Source organism: Emys orbicularis, chromosome 12, assembly GCF_028017835.1.
Source record: "Emys orbicularis isolate rEmyOrb1 chromosome 12, rEmyOrb1.hap1, whole genome shotgun sequence".
Lineage (NCBI taxonomy): Eukaryota > Metazoa > Chordata > Testudines > Emydidae > Emys > Emys orbicularis.
This window is the reverse complement of record NC_088694.1, coordinates 47467007-47493321: the sequence shown is the minus strand read 5'-3', so window position 1 is coordinate 47493321 and position 26315 is coordinate 47467007. Positions and strand designations below refer to the sequence as shown.

General features: G+C 50.0%; 1 protein-coding gene across 3 annotated transcripts in view; it reads right to left on the bottom strand.

The window, feature by feature from the left end:
- Positions 1 to 21707: 21707 nt before the first annotated feature.
- LOC135886542 (uncharacterized) overlaps positions 21708 to 26315 on the bottom strand; it is a 58196-nt gene continuing 53588 nt past the window's right edge. For 2 of the 3 annotated variants that reach the window (XM_065414288.1, XM_065414289.1), the window contains exon 3: positions 21708 to 23105. In XM_065414288.1, coding sequence (XP_065270360.1) covers positions 22059 to 23105 — 1047 coding nt within the window. In that variant the 3' untranslated portion in view covers positions 21708 to 22058. Of the gene's footprint in view, positions 23106 to 23388; positions 23453 to 26315 lie in introns of those variants that run through there. The other variant, XM_065414290.1, reaches the window with a different exon arrangement.

The window sequence follows — 26315 nt, the reverse complement described above, 5'->3', positions numbered from 1 at the left end:
TCTGGATGTTCCAGCCATTCAGTTAGCTAGAATCTTTCTCAGTAGTTAACTCTTTAGACCTAACTATTAATTGCCTTGCCTGTAAGGGTTAAAATCATAGAGGCCCAGACTCCCAGGAATGCTTAGGGAAGCAGGAAGTGAGTTGCCAGGAGGCCAGGAGAGCCAATGAAAACAAAGCATTGATTTTGAATTGGAAGCAGCAGCCCTTTCTTTTCCTGTTGTTGCTGTGTTCGGGAGGCAGGCTGCTGAATGGACATGAAGTAAGCTAAGGGCCAGGCATGGAGAATCCGGCGACATCCATGCCTAGGAAAGGACTAAACCTTGAACTACAGATATGTGAGTAGAACAGGGAATACTTAGTCAGATGCAATCAGGTTATTTCTTCCCCACTTCCCACTTCCCCAGCGCAGCCGGAGCCCAGGAGAGGAAGCGCCCGGCTGGGGGCACAGGGTCTGGAGGTCTGGGGGCTGCCCGGCAAACCGTGAAGCCGGTAGCGCTTGGGCAGCTGTTTCGTGGCTGGGAGGGAGGAGGGGGAATGCGGGGCGCTCAGGGCAGGGGGCGGAGTTGGGGCGGGGACTTTGGGGAAGGGGCGGAGTTGGGGTGGGGAAGGGGCGGGGCCAGGGCCCCGTGGAGTGTCCTCTTTTTTTAATGAGGAAATATGGTAACCCTACTTCAATAAAAATCACTCCTTTAAGAGCATGATCTGATTCCTGTGTCCTAGAAGGTGGAAGTTCTGTGTTAGGGTGACCAGGTGTCCTGATTTTATAGGGACAGTCCTGATATTTGGGGCTTTTGTTTATATGGGTTCCTATTACCCTCCATCCCCGTCCTGATTTTTCACACTTGCTATCTGGTCACCCTAGTCTGTGTGCACGTGTCTAAGACCGCTCAGCCAAATTACTGAGAGGAACTAAAGTTCCATACTTCTCAGCTGGTATCAACAGCTGGGTTTTTTTTTTCAAGCTCTCTTCAGAGGGAGGTTAAAAGAGCTTGAGGGTACCTCACAAGAAGGAATTCCCAAGTGCGCCTTCCTGGGTTCTCAAAGAGGTTTTTGCATTTGGGTGGTGGCAGTGATATCAATCCAAGGCCAGGGAATCTAACTTTGGGGAGTTTTAATGCAAGCCTTTAATGGCAAGTACTTTTAAGGTCTTTTGGAGGACCCCACCTTCTGCACTGGAAGCATCAGGGTGGGGAAACAGCCTGACATCTTAAATCAGGCAACACCTCCTGCAGAGTAAAACACTTTGGTCTAACTCAAGTAATTTGAATTCACAGCAGGGAATCTGGGTGACTACTAATGGCCTTTGCTCTGCAGGGGTCAGACTGGGTGCTCGAATGGTTCCTTCTGGTCTTAGAAGTGATGAAAGACAAAAGTTGTGATATCCAGATGTTACTATGACCCCAGGAACTCTAGATGCCTAGAATTACACAGAGGTGCTGAGTTCCCCCCCCCCCCCACCAAAAAAAATCATGTAAGAGGATGCCATTGAAAGCCTGTATCCCACTCATCACCATAACCATTGTGAGACTTGAGTATGGAAAATAGAGATGGAGTTCTGTAGACATGCTGCTAACTATGTTCTGTCGGTCTGTAGTTAAAAACAGGTCAGTCAAAGGGAGCCTGTCTTGAGACAAACTCCTCCAAATGGTGTGTGTGTGTGTGTGTGTGTGTGTAAGACACTTATCTCCAGGGGAAACCATGTTATGCAATCAGAGTCTGTTAAAAATAGAAAACCTGCCTTGTAGAGACAGACTCAAGGAGCTCGACCTATCTATCTTAAAAGAGAGAAGGTTAAGGGGAGCCTTGATCACAGTCTACAAGTACCTACCCGGGGAATGGATATTTCATAATGGGCTCTTCAGTCGAGCAGAGAAAGGTCTAAGATGATCCAATGGCCTGAAGTTGAAGCTAGACAAATTCAGACAGGAAATAAGGTGTACATTTTAAGCAGTGAGAGTAAATCACCATTGGGACAGATTACCAAGGGTTATGCTGGATTCTCCATCACTAACCATTTTGACATCAAGGTTGGATGTTTTTCTAAACGATCTGCTCGAGGAATCACAAGACATTCTCTGACTTGTGAGGTCAAGATGAAATGATAACAATGGTCCCTTGGAATTGGTGATTTCGCATTGCTAATGAAGAGCTGATGGAGACTTGAGAAGGAAACTAACTACTCTCCCCTCATCTGTCCGCTTCCCTGGGCCGCTTCCCCTATGGCCCCTTGCACCCACTAGGCCCTTCCACTCAGGGCCTGCAGCCTGGCAGGCCTCAGGCTAGAGCTCCCCAAGCCTGGCCAGCACTGCGCTGTCCGCGGTGCTAGTCTCCCAGTTTGGAGATAGACCTTCCCCTCTCGAAGGCCTGGGACAGACTGACTGCTCTCTCCCTGTGCAGTCTTTTATAGGGCTGAGCCTGGCCCTGATTGGCTGTCTCCAACCTGGGCCCTGATTGGCTCCCAGTAAGCCCTTCTCTTATTGGCTGTGCGTCTGCGCAGGCCCACTGGCCTGTCGCAGCCCATACTCTCAGGGAGTGGGGCAGCCACCCCACTACAGTCCTGTTCACAGCCTCTTTGCCTGTGTTCAATCGAGGGGACAATGTGTTCAGTCACTTGGCAGTTATTCACTCAGGAAGTCACTTTGAAGACAACGTCTACAATAAACGCAGCAATGTAGCTCCTCTGGTAGTTTATCACCCAAAAAGGAAAATTCCACCGATAACCTGTTGGTCTGACAAGGGGAATCAGTACATTGGCAGATACAATATGTCTGAAGTGGACACACCGTAGTGTGGCCAGAAGGGAAGGTACCAACACAATCCGTCGTCATCATTGTTGGTAGCCTGTCAAGCGAACCAAGCAAAAGGCTTGTATGCATAGGGTGACATACAGTGGAGTTGGTCAGTATTCTAGTATTGTAATATATTTATATCTCAAAATTACTTTTATTGGAGTGCAGGGTCACAAGGTCAGATTTTTGGATTTTTTTGGCAAAAGGAAATATTCACAGAAAGTGTCGGTTTCCCTTAAAAACTGTAGCTGTTTCATCAGAAAACTTGAAAAGTTTTGACTAAAAATAAAACCTTATTCACTTTTCAGCAACGTCAAGTAAAGGTGTTCTCGTGGGAATACTGGAGACTAATAAAGTACTGGCTTTAAGTGAAAGCATGTGGTTTTGATTTGTTTGTGCCCCTCATATGGATGTGCTACGTCTCTCTTGGTCTGTCCTGATACCGACTCGCAGAGTAAAGTTACCGCAAGCTTGGGGTTCAGTGGAACCTCAGGTAACAAGGGTTACCAAACCTTTGGGTTCAAGGGGAAGCCCGAGTAACAACTGGATCAGAGAAGCACACACATGTGAACAATAGCATCGTGGTGCTGGTGTTCTCCATCCTCATGGACCGTTAGGGGACTGGAGGCAGCAGGATGCACTCGGGTGGGTTGTTTTCTTTGGTGAACTGGATGTCCCTGCAGAACAAGACAAGCTTGTGGCCTATGCCTAGGCTGTTCTGCTGATGGAGAGGTTATCTTTGGGCTCCAAGGTCACCTGGATTGACTCTTCTTCTCGCACTTTGTTCCAGTCCTCCTGCTCTGTCCCGCCGTACTCGGCCTCGAGGGAGAACTGGGACTGGGTGATGAATTTGGTGAGCTCTCCGGCCCTGAGGGACATCTCAGTGGAGATTCTCCAGTTGTGCTCAATGCTGGACATCTGGTGCTTGGCACAGTCCACCTTGCAGGTGACCTTGTTGGACCAGCTGATGGAGGAGTTGGAGTCATTGTGCAGGGTCTTGATACACTTCCAGCTGCCAGTTGAGGCACCCTTGGTGAGGGTCAACCCCCCGGGGAAAAAGTTCAGCACAACAAGTTGGTTGGAGAAGAAGCGTACTGTTAGAGGGCTTATTCGTTCACACACTCATTTCCCTGGTCCTTCTCGCATGAACAGAGAGCAACAATGCCCGAAGTCCGAAGGTGCAAACAATTCGATGTTTATTAGGGTGAACTTCCAGCAAGCATGATTCCAATTTCCTTCCTCAGTGTCCCCTTCCCAGCTCTGACACCACAGAGCCTCGCCTGTGTCGTGTTCCCATTCCTGCCCCCCTTAGCAAAACATGATTCCAATTCCCCCACCCCCAGTCCCTGTTCCCCCCCTTTACTTCCTGATTGACTGCAGACTATATAGTAAAACTTGAGTTCTGCTTAGCTTTACCTTAACCAATCATTTTACTGAAATTTAACTAACCAATCCTAACATATTGTAACATTATTATCTAAGCAATTATATCCCACCACCATAATTGGTTGACACCCAACAAAATTAATTATACAGCAGACAGAAACAATCACAGAATCAGACAGAGATTATACAGACAAACAATAGGGAAGTGAAAACAACAAGGAGTCCGGTGGCACCTTAAAGACTAACAGATTTATTTGGGCATAAGCTTTCATGGATAAAAAACCTCACTTCTTCAGATGCATGGAGTGAAAGTTATAGATGCAGGCATGATATCCCAAACAATATAGCAGAGGGAGGGATAGCTCAGTGGTTTGAGCATTGGTTTGTTAAACCCAGGGTTGTGAATTCAATCATTAAGGGGGCCATTTAGGGATCTGGGGCAAAAATCTGTCGGGGGATTGGTCCTGCTTTGAGCAGGGGGATGGACTAGATGACCTCCTGAGGTCCCTTCCAACCATGATATTCTAAGACTACAATGATAGAACAACAAAGAAATGAGGATTTCACACCACTGCTATTGATAAGTGCATTCTTGCCAGACAGGGTGCTATCAAACTAAGTTTCCTTTAAATCTTCTAGGCTCTTCCCTTTCTCTGGAGGTGATAGGCATTATCAGGACAGGATTTTATTCCTAACAGCCCAATAGCACCTTATTTCAGTGTGACTGGTTTGGGATGTGAGGATGTGACCATTCGCTTCCCGGCTTATGGCTGCCTCTGCTGCTTAGCCAAAGGCCTTAGCCTAAGAACAGGGCCTCAGACTGTCACAGTGAAAAAAGGCCCTATACAGGTAGACAGTGATTTTGATTCTTTCTTTTATACCTCTATAACTAGCTAAGTGATAAGAATACACCTAAATTCTTAAAGTATAGGCCTTTACAGACAGGCCTAAATATCTATATCCTAATATGTACTATGGTGAAGATCATGTAACTGTACAGGTAGCCCCCCATTTCTCATCCCCCTTGATCAGGGCTGGGGAGGAAAAGAAGTCGAAGTAGTAGTGCTCACTCATGTCAAGAACACGGCTCATAACACCCCGCTCTTGGAAGATGATGTAGAAGCTTGGACCACAGCTCACGTACTGGTCCCCACCACAGCAGTTTGGATGCAGCTTATGGGCCTTGGCCTCGACATCTGTGCTCAAGTCCTTTACCACCCATTAGGAGTCACCCTTGATGATGTAGATGTTGGGAGGGTTCTTATCACCCAGGTAGTGATCCCCGCCCTGGCATGCGGGGTGCAGTCTCCGGATCTCTATACCAGTCCCACTGTTTAGATCCTCTGTCTGCAGGTAGTAGCCCACGTCAGAGTGGATGATGAAAAAACGCTTTTGAATATCGAAGATGTCGGTACCTGGGGCATCCTTGTGAGGGACCAAAGGTCCATTGGCAGGGGTCAAATTGTGAGACGAGGAGAAGTGAGGGCAGGACATTAGCTCATCTCATCTTTTGTGAATCTTTGATGCTTGAAGACCCCCTGGTTCCAAGAGCGACCAGACACCTGGGATGGGAGCTGGGCAGCTGTGAGAGGTGTCTGCAGAGATATCGCCTAGCTGTGCCTTGCAGCCCTATCTCCAGGAGGTGGCATTGTACTGAGGGAGGGAGGAAGGGGAAAGCCCAGCATTCTGCTCCGTGAGGATCCCACCTCACACGGGATCCCACTTACCACCATTGATCTATCCAACTGGGCCATCTCTCCTGCGTCTCATCCCGTACGTACAAAGGGCTGCCCTGCGTGGAGATAAAGAGGTGAGGAAATATCAACAGTATCCCGAGGACTAACTCTGTGCCCAGCCAGGAGTCCATGAATAGTAGGGTGACCAGACAGCAAATGTGAAAAATCGGGACGGGGGTGGGGGGTAATAGGAGCCTATATAAGAAAAAGACCCAAAAATCGGGACTGTCCCTATAAATTGGGACATCTGGTCACCCTAATTAATAGAGCTCACAGGAAAACAATGCACCAAAGTTCCCTCAATCCCGACCCACAACCCCTCTTCTATCCCAGCCCTGGACTCAGCCCTCTGCCCAGCTCTGCTGGTACCTCTCAGTACCAACCCGCAGCCCACTGCTAGCCCAGCCCTGGGGTCCCCCCACCAATGTTCCAGCTGACACTCCCACCTGGTAGATGCCCTCAGCTGATGACAGCCCTGCTTGAGGCCAGGAGTGAGCTCCTGGGCCGTACTGAGATGGACATGACCTCAGAGAAGAGAAAAACCAGCTGTCAGGGTTCCCTCCCCACTCTAATCTCTAGGGTACAGATGCGGGGACCCACATGAAAGATCCCCTAAGCTTATTTCTACCAGCTTAGGTTAAAAACTCTCCCAAGGCATACATTTTTCCTTGCCCTTGGACGGTATGCTGCCACCACCAAGTAAGTTAGACAAAGATTCAGGAAAAGGACCACTTGGAGTTCCTGTTTCCCCAAAATATCCCCCCAAGCCCCTTCACCCCCTTTCCTGGGGAGGCTTGAGAGTAACCAAGGTGAGCACCAACCAGCCCCTTGGGTTTTTAGGACACTAAAAACCAATCAGGTTCTTAAAAACAGAACTTTATTATAAAGAAAAAGTAAAAGAAGCACCTCTGTAAAATCAGGATGGAAGGGAATTTTACAGGGCAGTCAGATTTAAAACACAGAGGATTCCCCTCTAGGCAAAACTTTAAAGTTACAAAAACAGGGATAAACCTCCCTCTTAGCACAGGCAAAATTCACAAGCTAAAACAAAAGATAATTTAACGCATTTCCTTGCTATTACTTACTATTTTTGTAATATTAGGTGTATCATTTTAGTAGGAGCTGGATTACTTACTTGGCCTCTCTCTCTTTGTTTTAGAGAGAACACACACAGAGCACAAAGCAAAAACCTTCCCCTACAGATTTGAAAGTATCTTCTCCCCTTATTGGTTCTTTTGGTCAGATGCCAACCAGGTTATCTGAGCTTCTTAACCCTTTACAGGTAAAGGAAGGATTTTATGCTACCCTTAGCTGTATGTTTATGACACACACCCCAAATAACAGATGGTGCTGGACAGCCTGCTTCACACTGGCTGTGATTTCTTCTGGAGCTTTAGGAGAAAACAGAATTAATAAGACACATGCACCTCTAGATATACTACTGATTATATAAAAACTAACAAATTTTTTTACATTTTAAGGACAATTTTATCCAGTTGATTTTGGGAAACTTTTACGGGAGAGTGGATTAGCCACTTTGTTAGAAGCTCCTGAAATGTGTTGTATTTTAAAATCAAAATCTTGGAGAGCTAAACTCCACGAGGAAGTTTTTCGTTATTCTTCTTGATGGTATGAAGCCACTTCAGCGCAGCATGGTCGGTTTGCAGGTGGAAACGCCGTCCTCAAACGTATGGGCGTAGCAAGCTGACCTAGGCTGAGACGGTGCAGCGAGTTTTTTATCAGGGTGTGGATGTCTCCTTTGTGCCTTAGTTTTCCCTCTGTACAACTGCCCTGCCCCGCATGGCTGCCAGGAGAGTAAAGGGTATGTCTACACTACGAGAGTAGTTCGATTTTACTTAAATCGAATTAGTGGAACCGATATTACAAAGTCGAACGTGTGTATCCACACTAAGAACTGTAATTCGACTTTGTGAGTCCACACTAACGGGGCAAGCGTCGACATTGGAAGCGGTGCACTGTGGGCAGCTATCCCACAGTTCCCGCAGTCCCCGCTGCCCATTGGAATTCTGGGTCAAGCCCCCAATGCCTGCTGGGGAAAAAAATGTGTCGAGGGTGGTTTTGGGTAACTGTCGTCATTCAACCGTCACTCCCGCCCTCCCTCCCTGAAAGCGCCAGTGGGCAATCAGTTCGCGCACTTTTCTGGTGAGTGACAGTGCGGACGCCACAGCACTGCGAGCATGGAGCCCGCTGCGACCATCGCTGCAGTTATGGCCATTGTCAACACCTCGCACCTTATCATCCACCTTTTTCAGAGGCAGATGCTGAGAAATCGGGTGAGGAGGCTACGGCAGCGCGGTGAGGACATTAAGTCTGAGAGTGGCACAGACCTCTCGCAAAGCACGGGACCCCGCGCCGTGGACATCATGGTGGCAATGGGTCATGTTGATGCTGTGGAATGGTGATTCTGGGCCCGGGAAACAAGCACGGACTGGTGGGACCACATAGTGCTGCAGGTCTGGGATGAATCACAGTGACTGCGAAACTTTCGCATGCGTAAGGGAACTTTCCTGGAACTTTCTGAGTTGCTGTCCCCTGCCCTGAAGCGCAAGGACACCCGGATGCGAGCAGCCCTGACTGTCCAGAAGCGAGTGGCCATAGCCCTCTGGAAGCTTGCAACGCCAGACAGCTACCGGTCAGTCACGGACCACTTTGGCGTGGGCAAATCTACCGTGGGGGTTGCTGTGATGGAAGTAGCCAACGCAATCGTTGAGCTACTGCTCTCAAAGGTAGTGACCCTGGGAAACGTGCAGGTCATCATAGATGGCTTCGCCGCGATGGGATTCCCAAACTGCGGTGGGGCTATAGATGGAACTCACATCCCTATCCTGGGACCGGAGCACCAGGCCAGCCAGTACATTAACAGAAAGGGCTACTTTTCAATGGTGCTGCAAGCACTGGTGGACCATAGGGGACGTTTTACCAACATCAACGTCGGATGGCCGGGCAAGGTTCATGACGCTCATGTTTTCAGGAACTGTGGTCTGTTTAGACGGCTGCAGGAAGGTATTTACTTCCCGGACCACAAAATAACTGTTGGGGATGTGGAGATGCCTATAGTGATCCTCGGGGACCCAGCCTACCCACTAATGCCCTGGCTCATGAAGCCCTATACAGGCACCCTGGACAGTGAAAAACAACTCTTCAACTACTGGCTGAGCAAGTGCAGAATGGTGGTGGAGTGCATCCGGGAGGCTTTGAAAGCTAGGTTCCACAGTGAGCAGGGTAACCTGTGACTATTAAGTTTGTTTAAAGAGAAGCTGAACCTGCCCCCGTTTCTTTACCCACTTAATGTTGACTATCCTCTCCAGTTACATACCCCCTTCACCCCGTTGCCCTCCTTCCAACACACCTTTAAAAATAAAATAAATGGAACTTTGTTCATTAACACTGTTTTCTTTATTAAGGGTTTTGTGGTAAAGGGTTGAAACTGGGACGCAGACTGTGGTGGGGAGCGGGTGTAGTGATGGAAAGGACGCTTCTAAACTTGAGGAATGACAGGCTCCTGCTCCTAGAGCGGTCCGCAGTGGTGGACTGGTTGTTTCAACGGAGCCTGCCACCCCTCCTTTTCGGGACTCTGTGTGTGGGGGCTATGTGAGTTTGTGGCGGGGGAGGACGGTTACAGATCCCTTGCTGCGTGGCTCTGTCATCCAGGCTAAGGACCGCTGCATAAGATCTGTAACCGCCCTCCCCCGCCACAAACTCACATAGCCCCGCCCACACAGAACATGAAAACCACCTCCCAGACTGACCAGGGTGCCTAGTGACTGCAATGTGTGTGTGACCTGCTGCTGAACCTGCCCCCGTGTCTGTACCCTGGTAAAGGTGACTGTCCTCTCCAGTTACCAACCTCCTTTCCCCCCTTCAAACACACTCTCCTCTAAAAGAACCTGACGGAAACAGTAATTAACAGAATCATATTTTTTATTAACAACTACACAGTTAGGGGATGAAACTGGGACGGGGGCTTGGGTAAGGTGCTTTTGGAGTGAAGGAAATGACTTATCAAAACTTTGGGAATGAGAGCTGTCTGGTACTTGAGCAGTGTGCAGGGGTGGAGTGACTGTTTTCACGGCCCCTGCCACCCCTCCTTCTTGGGACTTTGGGTGAGGGGGGGATGGGACTTTGTGGCGGGGGAGAGCAGTTAGAGATAGACTGCAGCAGGGCTCTGTCCTCCTGCCTCTGGTCCTGCAGAACATCTACAAGGTGCTGGAGCGTGTCCGTTTGCTCCCTCATTAGTCCAAGCAGCGTTTGAGTCGCCTGCTGGTCTTCCTGCCACCACCTGTCCTCCCGTTCGCTGTGTGATCGCTGGTATTGCGACATGTTCTCCCTCCACTGGGTCTGCTGTGCCGCCTCGGCTCGGGAGCAGCCCATAAGTTCGGAGAACATCTCATCTCGTGTCCTTCTCTTTCAGCACCTAATCTGCACCAGCATCTGGAAGGGGGATGCCGGGGTAGGTCGGGAGACACTCGCAGCTGTGGGATGGGAAAAAGGGAGTGAATTCCTCACAAAGATACATTTTTGTGAACAATGAACATAGTCTTTCTCTGTGAACAAGACCATGCACAGCACCTATCACATGCGCACTCAGGACAAGGTCGAATTTTCGGCCTTCCCATTCAGTGCCTGGGGTCTTGGAGTACAGATCACACAAGCGGGGAAGGACAGCGGAATTCGGCTAGCAGGCGGACATGGTAAGCCGTAGACTTTTGGCTGCTGAAAGCTTAATTTATAGCAGTGCCCTCCTTTCACGTTCAAAGCAATGCCCCTAGCATTGGCCAGTTCCTGCTGCCGGCAATCCAGCCAGCATGAACTCTGCCCCTGTCCCACCCCCCTCGCGGCTGTCCCTGGGAAAGATCCCTGTATGCTGCCCCTGTCCCGCCTCCACCGCGTGGCTGTAAACCACCGGTTACAGTTATGTAAAGGAACAGGCAATCAGTCCCAATACTAACATTCCCCTAATTTAAAGCAGGTCACCATGAGTGATATCACTCTGATGAGGATCTCGGACACAGAGAAAGACCGCATGCTGCGTGAATGCCAGCAAAAACCAGGGCCGTATGCGGCCATGCTGTGCGAGGCACTGATCCCGGAGTACTTGCTGCTAGCCTGGCGCAGAAAAGTTTCCTATCATGGAGGACGCAATAAAGCCGCTCTCCCCAGGAACCTAATGCAAAGGCTTTCAAATTACCTCCAGGAGAGCTTCGTGGAGATGTCCCAGGAGGATTTCTGCTCTATCCCCGGACATATTGACAGAATTTTCCAGTAGCTGCACTGGCAAGGACTAAAAAGTAAAGCGCCTAGGGCAAAGTAATAATGAAAAACCCATTGTTAATATTCCATTCCTGTTCTGATCAAAATAAATGTTTACATGTTTAAAACACTTACCGACTGATCCTTCCCCTGATTCTGGGTCAGGGTTAACGCCTGGGGATGGTTGGTAAGGGATCTCCGTGAGGGTGATGAAGAGATCCTGGCTGTCGGGGAAATCAGCGTTGTATGCGCTGTCGACTGCCTCGTCCTCCTCATCTCCTTCCTCATCTTCCCCATCCGCGAACATCTCCGAGGAAGCGGCCGTCGACAATACCCCATCGTCAGAGTCCACGGTCAGTGGTGGGGTAGAGGTGGCGGCCGCACCTAGGATGGAATGCAGTGCCTCGTAGAAACGGCATGTCTGGGGCTGGGATCCGGAGCGTCCGTTTGCCGCTTTGGTCTTCTGGTAGCCTTGTCTCAGGTCCTTGATTTTCACGCGGCACTGTGTTGCATCCCGGCTGTATCCTCTCTCTGTCATGGCTTTGGAGATCTTCTCATAGATCTTTGCATTCCGTTTTTTCGATTGCAGCTCCGAAAGCACGGACTCATCGCCCCACACAGCGATCAGATCCAAGACTTCCCGATCAGTCCATGCTGGGGCCCTCTTTCTATTCTGCGATTGCATGGTCACCTCTGCTGGAGAGCTCTGCATCGTTGCCAGTGCTGCTGAGCTCGCCAGGATGTCCAAACAGGAAATGAGATTCAAACTGCCCAGACAGGAAAAGGAATTGAAATTTTCCTGGGGCTTTTCCTGTGTGGCTGGTCAGATCATCCGAGCTCGGACTGCTGTCCAGAGCATCAACAGAGTGGTGCACTGTGGGATAGCTCCCGGAGCTATTAGCGTCGAATTCCATCCACACCTACCCTAATTTGACATGGCCATGTCGAATTTAGCGCTACTCCCCTCATCGGGGAGGAGTACAGAAATCGATTTAAAGAGACCTCTATGTCGAACTAAATAGCTTCGTTGTGTGGACGGGTGCAGGGTTAATTCGATTTAACGCTGCTAAATTCGACATAACCTCCTAGTGTAGACCAGGCCTAAGTGTCTTAAAAATTGTGAATTGCTCAGCTACTGCAGTGATGGGGCCCAGATAAGCCAGAGAGTCCAGGGCCAGACGGGACCACCAGCTTATTTAGCCTGGTCTCCTGCATGTCATAAGTCATCAGCAACTGAAATTAGACCAGGTGTTACAGCCAAAGCTACAGAAGGAAGTTACAAGATTGCACAGTGCAGTGCAAAAAACGGAAAGCCATTTACAGATGGAACCCCAGGCCGGCAGCAGAGTGCCACTGAAAATCAGCTCGCATGCCGCCTTTGGCACACGTGCCATAGGTTGCTGACCCCTGTTTTAGAGCAAGCCCTAGGTGAAGAGGGTAAGGGCAGAATTTCTGTGAGGGATGAATTGTTGCTTAGAGAAGCTACTAGGGAAAGAAATTGTCATGCTAATCTGTGCAAGCAGTTTGCTGTAACTGAAGGGTGTGGAAGTAGTTTAATCAAAAACAACAAGGAGTCTGTTGGCACCTTAAAGACTAACAGATTTAGTGGATTTTTTACCCACGAAAGCTTATGCCCAAATAAATCTGTTTGTCTTTAAGGTGCCACCAGACTAGGGTGACCAGATGCCCCAATTTTATAAGGACAGTCCTGATTTTGGGGTCTTTTTCTTATGTAAACTCCTATTACTCCCCACCCCCGTCCCCATTTTTCACATTTGCTGTCTGGTCACCCTACACCGGACTCCTTGTTGTTTTTGTGGATACAGACTAACACAGCTATCCCCTGATAGTTTAATCAAGGAAGTTTTAGCTCCTAACTGACAGAAATTTTCTGTTGTGAATGGATCCACTGACTTTCTTTTTGAAAGATCTAGTGTGGATAGCTTTGAGAAGGTCTCAGTTGGAGTAAAAGCTGTTAAGAAAGTGAAGCAGCCCTATAACCAAGTGGCTGTGCTTAACCAGTTTGTTGGGAAGACAAGATTGTTGAGAGAGAAATGTCTTCAGGCTAATTCTTTAAGTGAGCAGTCTGTGCTTCAGGGTCTGCAGTTGGTAAAACACCTAGCTGGCAAAGGAATTCCTGTGAGCAGGAAGTTTCAGTTTTCAACCTTCTAGGAAAAAGGTGTGGGGAGAAAGAACCCAATCCTGCTGAAGGGAAGAATGATTGTCCAGCCTTGAAATTGGTAGCAGCTGAGAATCTAAAAACTAGTGTCTGTGTTGATGCAAATTACCTGGCTGGCAGGGAGAAGAAAGACTTGCTAATAGATGTTAGCACAGAGAGCCCACCCAATCAGCCAGTGAATTCTGTTAAGCAAAAGCAATCAGGGTTTGATCCTTCATGACAAGGAGGAAAAAGAGACCTTGATTTTGCAAAGGGAAGCCACAGGGTAACCCTAAAAGGCCCAAACCCCAATGGTATTGAGCCAAAGGTGTGGCATGACAAACATGATAGTAGATTAAGGTGACCAGACGTCCCGATTTTATCGGGACTGTCCCGATAATTCCTTGTTTGTCCCGCATCCTGACCGATGTGCAGTCGGGACACTGGACAAACAAGGAAATGCTCCAGAGCCAGGAAGTGCTCGTGCCCCGCCCCGACTCCTCCCCTTCCTCCCCCCATTGGCTCCCTCCCCAAATCTCCGCCTCTTCCCCAGGCTCACCATTCCTCCTCCCTCCACAAGCGCTGGAGGGAGGCCCGGGAGACGCAGGGGAAGCATGGGGCCGGGGTGAGTGAGAGTCCGGCCTGGCCCCAGTGCAGGCAGGACTCAGTCGGGTGGTAGGGAGAGGAGGGGGGCGGGCCGCGGGGCCAGGCGGCGGCTGTTCTCCCCCCTGGGCAGCGGGACTCGGGAGCAGCCGCTGCTGCAGCTCCCACTGCCGCGGGGGGAGGAAGCGGCCAATGGCCAAGCTCGGCGGCTGTGGCTCTGGCGCTCGGGCCCGAACCCCCCGAGCCCGGGCCTGCTGCGGGGACCCAGCAGCGCGCACGCTGCGCCCAGCCCCTGGCCAGTTGCGTCTAGGCTGCTGCCCAGCTGGTGCTATCCCGCGGCGGCCCCGGGGCGGAGGCATCGGCAGCCCAGCCCAGGGCTGGCTCCAGGCACCAGCTTGGCAAGCAGCTGCTTGGGGCGGCTGCTCGGGAGAGGGGCGGCACGTCCAGCTATTTGGCGGCAATTCGGCGGACTGTCCCTCACTCCCGCTCAGAGCGAAGGACCTTCCAACGAATTGCCATCGCGATTGCGGCTTTTTTTTTTTTTGGCTGCTTCGGGCGGCCAAAACCCTGGAGCCGGCCCTGGCCCAGCCCCGTTCGTTCCCCTGCAGGACCCGAGCAGGACGGGGGGGCTGGGGCCTGCTGTCCCCACTCCGGGGCCGCCGCAGGATAGCACCAGCTGGGCAGCAGCCCAGACGTGACTGGCCAGGGGCTGGGCGCAGCGTGCGCGCTGCTGGGTCCCCGCAGCAGGCCCAGGCTCGGGCCGCCCCCCTCCTCTCCCTACCACCCGACTGAGTCCTGCCTGCTCGGGGCCAGGCCGGACTCTCACTCACCCCGCGCTTCCCCTGCGTCTCCCGGGCCTCCCTCCAGCGCTTGTGGAGGAAGAGTGGTTTTTTTTTTTTTTTTTGCCCTGCCCCCTCCCGCCACGCTCCCCGCGTCCCGATATTTGACTTGGGTGATCTGGTCACCCTATAGTAGATGGACACTTGCAATGAATTTGTTGTTATTGCTAATGGTAATTTTTGAAACTAATGTGTTGCTATTGCCAAGAACTGTAAAGATGTACAATGTGCCAAATCTTTTGAAAAAAAGCCTTGAACATGTTAAGAGGAATACATGAGAACACACTTTGTTAAAAGGCCTTGTTATACTGATGTTGCACAGTTAGTGCCTGTAAACAGTATTGGAACTTTTCTCTGGGGAAAAGACATTCCATGCCTAATGTACTGTATGAAAAGGGAAACTGAGGCACACTACCATATTGCTTTCACAGCTAAATGCCAAGATTCCTATACTATGAACAATATTAATATCTACAGTAACTTGATGTTAATTGGGTTCCAAAATTTGCCAGAGCTTGTATGGATAAAGTAGCTATATTCTTTAGCTCTTGGCAAGATTACATGAGACATACAGGAACCATGCTGCAAGAGCACATACGATCCACTATTGTTCTAACCAAGTTTTACCTTGAGTTTGTAAAGAGATTCAATTATGTTCAGCTTTTGTGGCCTGCATCATGCGGGAGGTCAGACTAGATGACCATATTGGTCCCTTCTGACCTTAAAGTCTATGAGTTATTGAACATGACTTTGATAAACCATTTCTGTTATACACTGATATGGCTTCTAAACCAATACTAGCTGTAGTAAGACAGAATCAAGGATGGGGAGCTCTTGGGATGCAATCAGTGATGTTTGTGTCATCCCTTCCTGCATCAATTTTGCATTGGGGGTGTGATGTTATTGACATGAACTGGGACTGTATAGATCATTGGTGCAACCCAGGTCTTGTAGAGGCACCAAATCTTGTATAAAGGGGGTCAAATAAGGTGTCTAAGACAAGGTTATGGTTTGCTGGTTATGATTATGCTATCTGTGTGCATGTATCATTTTTGTATTTAAAGTTGTAGGTATTGGCTCTATACTGTCTGTATTTCAAACTTGTGCTATGCTTCCGGGTGACACCCCAGACAATTTGGTATCAGCACTGCTTAGGCCCATTAATGACCATCAGCTATACAATTAACCCCTTGAGAGAAGGCAGATACAGCTTGTGACTCAGCAAGGCATGCAGGGACATGCCTATGGACAGAACTCTAAGGTTATGGCTACACTTGCAGCTGTACAGCGCTGTGAGTTAAACCCGCCTTCGTACAGCTGAGTAGGGAAAGCGCTGCAGTCTGTCCACATTGACAGCTGCCAGTGCACTGTCGTGGCCACACTTGCAACATTTGCAGCGGCATTGGGAGCGGTGCATTATGGGCAGCTATTCCACAGGGCACCTCTTCCCATTCTGGTGCCATGGGTTGTGGGAAGGGGTGCCCCGTGATGCATTGCAAAGTAATGCCCCATGATGCATTGCTTCGCATCCCAGCAATCCCTGTGTTTCCGTCCACATTTGGCGCCATCTTTCAACCGTTTCTGTGCAGCGCGCGGTCTGCGGGAAATGGAGCCCGAACTGCTGAGGAGAATGCTGACGAGTCTCGCCAGCACGTCACGTTTGGCAATTGAGCTATTCCTTAAGATCCAAAGTGACAGTGAGGAGTCCGACGATGATATCGACTCACGTAACGCGTTCGACACGAAATTGCTTGTGTTATTCACGGACATGCTCAGCACTGTGGAACGCCGCTTTTGGGCTCGGGAAACAAGCACTGAGTGGTGGGATCACATTGTCCTGAAAGTCTGGGATGACGATCAGTGGCTGCAGAACTTTCATGGGACTGTGTGAGGAGCTTGCCCCCACCCTGTGGCGCAAGGACACGAGATTGAAAGCTGCCCTGCCGGTGGAGAAGTGGGTGGCTATTGCAATCTGGAAGCTGTCAACTCCAGACAGCTACCGATCGGTCGCAAACCAGTTTGGAGTGGGAAAGTCGACCGTTGGAATCGTGTTGATGCAAGTTTTCAGCGCCATTAATCGCATCCTGCTCAGAAGAACCGTGACTCCGGGTAACATACAGGACATTATGGATGGCTTTGCACAAATGGGTTTCCCTAACTGTGGAGGGGCGATAGATGGGACACATATTCCTATTCTGGCACCACCCCACCTAGCATCCGAGTACGTTCATCGGAAGGGTGAGTAAGGAGGACTGATTGTTTCACGGCTGTTGTGTCCTCTGGGTTTCTGTGCCTTGGGGAGAGCCAACAGCTGCAGGGGGCACCTACACTGAACACTGTCCCAACATTTTCCACAGGAGTTCGTCATGGACGATATCTCGCTGCTGAGGGTGACCTGGGAAGCAAGGGAGGGTCTTCTACTGCAATGTGGCTTCCGCCCTGGCCCATATGCAGCTTGCCTGTGTGCAGCTATGGTCCCCCCGCCCCTCGCGGCACAGTGGCGCGGACACATTAGCCTGACTGGGACAAGGACCACGGTGGCTCTAACAATAAAACTGCGCAAGCGCATTGACCACGTTCTGGATGAGACTTTCGAAGAGAGTACCGAGGCCGATTACCGCGATGTGATAGACCACATCAATGCGCTATTCCGCATCTAGGCATGCATGCAGCCCTAACCCTCCTCTCCCAAAGAGCCCCACCAAAAAAATTCCTTCCCGAAAAAAAACCTTCCCCCCCAAAAAAGCCGCTTACCGGGAAGCTGCTCTTCTGTTTGTCCTCCACCAAGTACTGGACGCAGTGACTGGCTACCTTCCTCCTGACTAAAGAAGAGCTCCTGGCTGCATGCCTCCAGGGATTCCGGGGTCTCTCCCCCCGTCCCACAACCCTCACTCCCATTTTCCTCCTCCTCCTCTTCCCCCCACTCTGAAGTGTCCATAGAGGTGCTCGGAGTGGAGGTGGGGTGACCCCCGATTATTGTGTCCAGCTCTTTGTAGAATCAGCAGGTCGCGGGGGGAGCACCCGAGCAGCCATTTGCATTGCGGGCTTTGCGGTAGGCACTCCGCAGCTCCTTCACTTTAATCCTGCAGTGCAGGGCGTCCCGGTCATGGCCCCTTTCCATCATGTCCTTTGATATCTTCCCAAAGGTATCGTAATTCCTACGGCTGGATCGCAGCTGGGACTGGACAGCTTCCTCCCCCCAAACACTGATGCGGTCCAGCAACTCGCCATTGCTCCATACTGGGGCTCACTTGGCGCGTGGAGACATGGTCAGCTGGAAAGATTCGCTGAGAGCACTCCACGCCTGGCTGAGCAAACAGGAAGGGGATTTTCTAAATTCCCGGGGAATGTAAAGGGCGGGTCATATGGTTGGTTACCTGAGGCCAGGGCAGTAGAGTTCTGACTGATGACCAGAGTGGCTAGAACAGGCATTGTGGGATACTGCCGAATACTTTTGGAGGCCAATCAGAGAGCATTGGGTGGCCACACTGTCGCCACAGCGCTGCAGCGGCGGCGCAATACACCTTATTCCTCTCGAGGAGGTGGAGTACCTGCAGCACTGTACCCAGGGAGATACAGCGCTGTACATGCCTTGCCAGTGTAGCCGGTGAGTGAGTTACAGCGCTGTGGGCGGCTTTATTGCGCTGTAACTCGCAAGTGTAACAAGCCCAAAGGTGTTTTCTTGCCATGTGCTGGCTAGCTTGTCTTTGGAACCAAGAAAGCAGAGACCACACGAAAAGAGACTATAAAAGGCTGCTGCAGCTCCTCCATCTTGTCTTCAACCCTGCTTCTTACCTCTGGAGGGTCTTTGCTACAGACTGAAGCTCTGAACAAAGGACTGAATGACCCATCCCAGCTGGGGATGGACTCCAGTGACTTGATTTGAACCTGCAGTTTATTCCACCACTGCTACGAGCCTGAACCAAGAACTTTGCCATTACTGGATGTCATTGATTCCTTTAACCAATTCTAGCTCTCATCTACATATTTTTCCTTTTATGAATAAACCTTCAGATTTTACATTCTAAAGGATTGGCAACAGCGTGATGTGTGGGTAAGATCTGATTTGTCTATTGACCTGGGTCTGGGGCTTGGTCCTTTGGGATCAGGAGAACCTTTTTTCTTTTACTGGGGTGTTGGTTTTCATAACCATTCATCCCCATAATGAGTGGCACTGGTGGTGATACTGGGAAACTTTAGCGTCTAAGGGAATTGCTTGTGTGACTTATGGTTAGCCAGTGGGGTGAGACCAAAGTCTTCTCAGTTTGGCTGGTTTGGTTTGCCTTGGTGTGCAAAGGAACTCCCGCCTTGGGCTGTAACTGCCCTGGTTTAAGCAATTGGTCCTGAATTGGCACTCTCAGCAGTGTCCCACCAAGGGCAGCATCATTACACTCTGTTATGGGGTGTTTCCCCTCCAGGGGGATCTGGCTTCGATCCAGCCCCAGTGCAGGGGGATGGGCGGCTCAGGGAGGTGGGAATGGGACAGGAGGCCTTTGCCCTCTCAATGAACTGGGGGGATGGAAGGTAAGGAACTAAACCAAAGCACCTCAACCTGGTCCTAACACTTGCATCCCTGTATGAAGACAGTTACTATAATCCAGTCTCATGCTTCAGGGCATCCCCTGAAGGGGTCAGGCAGGAAGAGTTACCATGATGCCCCATGGGCTCCCTGTATTCTGGGATGTTCCTTCACCTTCCTCTGAAGCATCAGCGATCACACACAGCTGGAGACAGAGTGGGGTGGGCCAGGGCTCTGAGATGTCTGGCTGGTGGCTCAGGCTGGTATGCTCAGGGTCCAACTGTGCTTCAGAATTGACATGGGGAAGGAATTTGGGTGGGGGTAGAATTGGGGTGGGCTGATGCTGAAACTGGACAGGCCCCAGAAGGGGAGATTGGTGGGAGGATCTGTGGGGGGGAGAATCACACCAAGAGGGGCCAAGCCCTGGGTGTGTCTGGGGGAGAGGGGCTTGGGCCCCGGGTGGGTCTGTGTGGTATTTGGCTCTAAACTTGGTACTGTGGGTAACCAGCAGCCCAGCGGGGCTGGGATGGGAACAGGATCCTGAAAGTATTCCAGATCCGCCCAGCCCGCCTCCCAATGGGAAGACATAGCTAACGGGGAGGGGAAGCGGCCGTCCGGCTCCTTCTCCCAACTGCATAGCCATTAAAGTGCCAGGGACGGGTTTCTGGTGGGGAGGGGTTGGACGCCTGGGTTCTCTCCCTGGCTTGGAGAGGGGAGTGAGTTGTAGTGGTTAGAGTAGGGAAGGCTGGGGGCCAGGACTCCTGGGTTCTGTCCCCAGCTCGGAGAGGGCAGTGGGGTCTAGTGATTAGAATGTGTGTGTGTGTTGTGGGGCTGGGGATCAGGCCTCCTGGGTTCTATCCCATACTCAGAGATGGGAGGGAGGGGTTAGTGGTTAAAGGGGGGGGGAGGACACCTGGATTCTCTCTCCAGCTCTGGGACAGGAGTTGGGTCTTGTGGTGGGAGAGTGTGTGTGTGTGTGTGTGTGTGTGTGTATGTATGGGGGGCCTTTGGGACCAGGAATCCTGGAATCTTTTTCCTGCTCCAAGTTGTGTGTGTGTGTGTGCGGGAGCCTGGACTCCTGGGTTCTCCCCGGCTCTGGGAGAGGAGTGCGGTCTAGTGGTGAGGGCTGGGAGTTAAGGCTTTTGGGGTTTCATTCCCAGCTCTCCCCATCTGTATATGGATCCCTCCCCCTTGGTGAGTCGCCCGGAGCTGGAATGCAGCTGGGAGGTGACTGGCCCAGATTCTGCCATGCTTGCCCTACATCTGCGCTGTTGCTGAAGGATCCCTAGGGTCCATCAGCCCAGGGATCCCATCTAGCCTGGCCTTTGAGAGTGGCACCCCCTTGTGGACAATTATGCCATGACCTGCCCAGGAGAGCCACTCCCTCCTTCCCTCCTTATTGCTGGGTCATGCCCTCAATTGCAAGCTTTCCTCCTGCACTCCCCACCCCAGCGCATGGCTCCTCTGCCTTGCTGGGAGTGATCCCCAAGAATCACTGATTGGCCCTTGAGCATCTGTTAAATTCATGTGTTGATGAGTTCCACAGGCTGTTCCTTTCCCCATGGCTCTCAGGGTCCCATTACTGCTGCCCCCTCACCCACCAGCTTTGTCCAGGGGTGACACCCTTATAGGTACATGCTGGGTGCTTAGGAGGGAGAGGGCAGGGCAGACATGGCGGGAGGGGTATAGGGAAGGTTCACTGGGGACTAGATAGGTTCCCTGCCTGGGCACCTCCCTCTTCCCTGTGCCTTGTGTCCCCTACCCCACCCCCCATTATAGGGTGTGCCAGGCATTTGCTGGGGCCTCTGCCATATGGGGGCACCAGGCTCCAAGAAGCTCTCCTGTCTGGTGGGAAAGAGCAGCGAGTTCTGATGCCCTAGAGAGACCCCCCCCCCCCCGGGATCAACCATGGCAGAACCAATAAGAATTGGTCCCACAGTGGCTAGAAGGGTTGGGAGTGGGAGAAGCCAATCAGGGCTCAGTGAGCAGGATAAAAAGGGCCAGCAGCACCTGCCAGGGGCCGGTTCAGGTGGAGCAGGATGTAGTGAACTGCGGTGGAAGATTCAACTGTTTGTCAGAGGGTCAGTGACTGTGTCATGGGGCCTTTCCCCTCTAGGGGGTGCTGTCTCCGATCCATCCCCAGGGCAGGGGGTTTGGCAGATCAGGCAGGTGGGAATGGGACACTGGGCCTTTCCCCTCTAGATCAATGGGACGGGGGGAATGGAAATTAAGGAACTAACTCAGTGTAGCTCAACATGGTCCTAGCACGTGCAGCCCTGTACAAAGATAATTACTATCATCCTGTCTCCCTCCTGCTTTCCGTCTTTTGCCTCCATATTTTTCCCCTTCTATGGACCCCACTAAGTAGAAAACCAAGGAAATTCAACCCGAACAACTTGGTGAATGCTGAAAAAAAAATCAAACCTTTATTCAGGCTTGATACATTCTTTGTTTTTCAGCAGCAGATTCTACCCCAGAATGATCTTGAAGCTTAATTCAGGCTGTGGATTATAATGAGAGAGGACCAAGAGAACATGTCATGAAATCATCTACCTTGGTAACAAGATTTGGAGAAAAGGAGGGAAATGGGAAGCAGATGAGCCGGGTTTGCATGCTGGGAGGAGGGCACTGGGAAGCACTACGCATGGATTTGAAGGGACTGATTTGATCCCATTGATTTCTAGGAAGCCAATGCTCACACACACACACATCAACAATAGCTTCATGGTGCAGGCATTCTCCATCCTCACGGATGCTTAGGGGACTGGAGGCAGAGGGATGCGGTCGGGTGGGTTGTTTTCTTTGGTGAACTGGACGTCCCTGCAGAACAAGATGGGCTTGTGGCCTATGCCGAGGCGGTACTGCCAGATGTACAGGTTCTTTTTGGGCTCCAGGGTCACCTGGATTGACTCCTCTTCTTCATGGGCTTCATTCCAGTCCTCTTGCTCAGTGCGGATGCTTCTCCCGCCGTACTCGGTCTTGAAGGAGAACTGGAACTGGGTGATGAGCTTGGTGAGCTCTCCGGCCCCGAGGGACATCTCAGCAGAGATGCTCCAGTTGTGCTCAATGCTGGACATCTGCTGCTTGGCATAGCCCACCTTGCAGGTGACCTTGTCAGACCAAGTGATGGAAGAATCGGAGTCATTGTGCAGGGTCTTGATGCATTCCCAGCCACCAGTTGAGGCTCCCTTAATGAGGGCTAGCCCCCCAGGGAAGAAGGTCAGCACATTGGGGTGGATGGAGGAAGAGCGTGGGTGGTTGGAGAAAAACTCTTTGTACAGGTAACACTGAGCCCCCCATTTCTCGTCCAGCTTGATCAGGGTTGGGAGGTTGTCAATGGTGAAGTAAAAGAGCCCCTTGGAGCATTCAGGCTGCAGAGGAGTCCGGCCCCCACTAGTAGGTGTGCTCAGGTCACAGACATAGTCCAGGCTACCCTTCTTTTGGGTGATGATGTAGAACCAGGAACCACAGTATGTGTAGTGGTCCCCGCCAAGGCAGCCGGAAGACAGCTCACGGACCTCGGCCTCTGCATCTGTGCTCAAGTCCTTCACCACCCGGTAGGAGTCGCCCTTGATGACATAGATGTTGGGGGGGTTCTTATTGTCACTCAGGTAGTGATCCCCACCCTGGCACGCGGGGTGCAGTTTCCGGATCTTAATGCCAGTCCCGCTCTTTAGATCCTCTGTCCACAGGTAGCAGCCCAGGTCGGAACGGACGATGAAGAATCCCCCTTGATTATAGAAGACGTCGGTGCCCGGGGCGTCTTTGTGAGGCACCAATGATCCATTGGCAGGAGTCCAGTCCTGAGGTGGGGACAGAAGAGGGGAGGAGGGAGGGGAGGACCTTAGCTTACCCGATCTTTTGTGAATCTTTGATGCTTGAAGACCCCCCAGTTTCAACAGCAACCAGGCACCTGGGATAGGAATTGGTTCAGCCCTACGAGGTGTATGCAGTGAAGTCTCCTAGATGTACTGTGGGCCTGCAGCCCTATCCCCAGGGGGGTGACATTGTCCTTGTGGAGGGAGGAAGGGGAAATCCCAGCGTTCTGATCCGGGATTATCCCACCTCACACGGGATCCCACTTACCACTGTTGATCTATCTGACTGGGCCATGTCTCCTCCGTCTCACCCCGTAAGTACGAAGGGCTGCCTTGTGTGGAGATAAAGAGGGGAGGAAATATTAACAGTATACTGACCTGTAACTCTGTGCCCAGCCAGGAGTCCAGGAATAGAGCTCACAGGAAAACAAGGCACCAAAGTTCCCTCAATCCCGACCCGTAGCCCCCCAGCTATCCCAGCCGAGGCTCAGCCCTCTGTCCAAGTCTGCTGGTGCTCCTCAGTCCTGACCAGCAGCCCCTTGTTAGCCCAGCCCTGGGGTTCCCCCCACACTCCCCCGCAGAGCTCCAACTGACACTCCCACCTGGTAGATGCTCTCGGCTGATGACAGCCCCTCTTGGGGACAGGACCAAGCTCCTGGGCCGGACCAACGGGAGTAGTATACAACTCAATGGCATTCATCACCATGTATTTTTTGCCAGGTTTCCACGTTGGTGTCAAGGTTTGGCACCGTCAGCCATTTTGAATGTTTCTTTTTGATTATTTTTTATGTTTGAATAGGGGGAATGTTGCGTGCTTGTGCTTTTATGCATTTGGTTGATTGTTTAGAGAAAAAGGTTGAAAGAATAGAGAGAGCACTTTGTGGTGGAAATAACCACCCAGGCAGTAATTTGATCAGAGACTCAACCTGAGGCTCGTTTATTGAACACACAACAACACGCTGGTGGCAGCGATATCAAAATCACTCCCCAGATACAAAGCATTGCCAGCGTATATAAAGTTTAAAACCGCAAATACATCACACACTTGAGTAATAATTGCCCTTAATTGGAATTAACACATGACAAGGGTTAGGGTCTTTCTGGGTCTTTTTGGTACTTTCTAACCTTGCTGCAACCATACCTTTTATGGGTGTAAATAAGAGTTAGGGTCTTCTCCGGTACTTTCCAGGGTGTTGCAACCATACCATTTATGGGGGACCATTACACCATGCTCATCACGGGGTGCAGCAGTATCATGGGGTAGTTACACAACAGGGGTAAGGGAGGGCATGGGTTACAATTGCACATGTCTTAGGCCTATGGGTTACCATTACAAAAGCTTTACACCTATTTGATTATAATCTTATCTCACACAAGCAGTCAACACATTTCTTAAGCATTAGGCACATATGGCGGTTATTGTATTTCAACAGCATATTGCAAACTGTTCCCACCTCTGGAGCTTTTCACCCCCCCACCCCCGGTCAGGGGACACAGTGAGTTTGGTTCAGGATTAGGGCCTGATAGCAACAAGACAGGCCCATGTAACAAATCAAGGCCTAGACAATTGGGGGGATGGGGTCTTTTCCTCCACAACTTAAAGATTAAAAAAGACAGCTTTGGTAAGGCTTAGAGGAAAAAAAGAAAGAAAGGTTGTTTGGTTAAGTTTAGTAAGGAGAGATAATTTTAAAGACCTAGTTTTGCATGTTATTAAAGAATAGAAAGAACTTAAAGAAAAATGGAGATATTTGTTTTTAAAGGGTTAGTTTGAAAGAATAGATTGAAAACTATAAAACTATAAAAACAGGTTTTAAAAGAACACACGTCAAAAAAGGACATTTTCTAAAGCAGAGCCTGTTTGGTAAGCACGTGGTAAAAAATATTAAGGCAGGTTAAGAAAGTTACATTTAAACTGTTAAATATAAGGTTAGGTTAAGAAAAGAGCATTTAAAAATATTAAATAATATTAAAAACTATAAAAATAGGTTTAAAAAGAACACGCCTGGCAAAAAAAGAAAGGAATTTACTAAGGCACAGCACATGGTAAAAAGTATAAAGGTAGGTTAAGAAAAACACATTTAAACTATTAAATATAAGGGTAGGTTAAGAAAAGAGCATTTAAAAAGTGTTAAATAAAAGAAAAACATTGAGATCGGTTAAACATCTAAACATAGGTTAAAGGAAAGAACAAGGCAAGAAAAGGGAAAATAAAGCCCCTTTGCAAAGGGCAAAGATAGACAGCATGTGGGTGAGTCAGAGAGAGAGAGATCTTACCCTTCCAAGTGTTTCTGTGGAAAGAGGCAACTTCCCAGGTTCACAGCCCCTCAGGCTTGTTATCCCCACCTTTGGATCAGACCAATCAGATGTTGTTCTACAGCAGTGTCAGAGAATTCATTTTCCTGATCCAATCCTTTCATCCCCAAATTTTTATACAAGAACCATCTCCCTCTGCCCCTTTAACTGCCATATTCTTATGTAAAAAAGCAGACCCCAAGCATTTCCCCTGCCATGTAGCCCTTTTACATAGGGGCTTTAATAAAAGTTAAAACCATAAGCTCTTAGTAACAAACAATTTTTTATTTTCCCCCCTGTTTTAGACTAACATTGGTTATTTTTTAGTGAGGACAAGTTGAAGCTGCAGCAAAGCCCCTGTTAGCAAAAACAGAGTCTCTGAGTCAGTGGATGAGAGATAAGAAAGCTGCTTCTTCCCCCACTTTTTAACAAATACAATTGAAAGTTATATTAAGGTTTGTAAAGGAATAAACACTTTAAAAGACCAGCCTGTATGAAAATACATCCCTTTATTTAACATGTTTACAGGTGTGTTTCAATACAATAGAGCATGCAGAAACACCTCAGGTTTAAAACCACAGGTCCTTAGTTTATATTCCCTTTATTCTGTAAACCGTGGATCAGAAAGAAGAAGTTTGTTTCTTCCCTCACTTTTTGACAAATACAAGTGACAGTTATATTAAGGTTTGTAAAGGAATAAACACTTTTATTTTACAAGACAAGCCTATATGAAGACAGAGCCCTTTATTTAACATTTTTACATGTCTTTCAATAAAAAAAACAACAACGAGCATGCAGAAACACGCCGGAGTGAAAACCACAGAGCCTTAGTAACAGCTAGTTTATATTCCCCTTATTCTGTAATCTAGTGGATCAGAGAGAAGTTTATTTTCCTCCCCACTT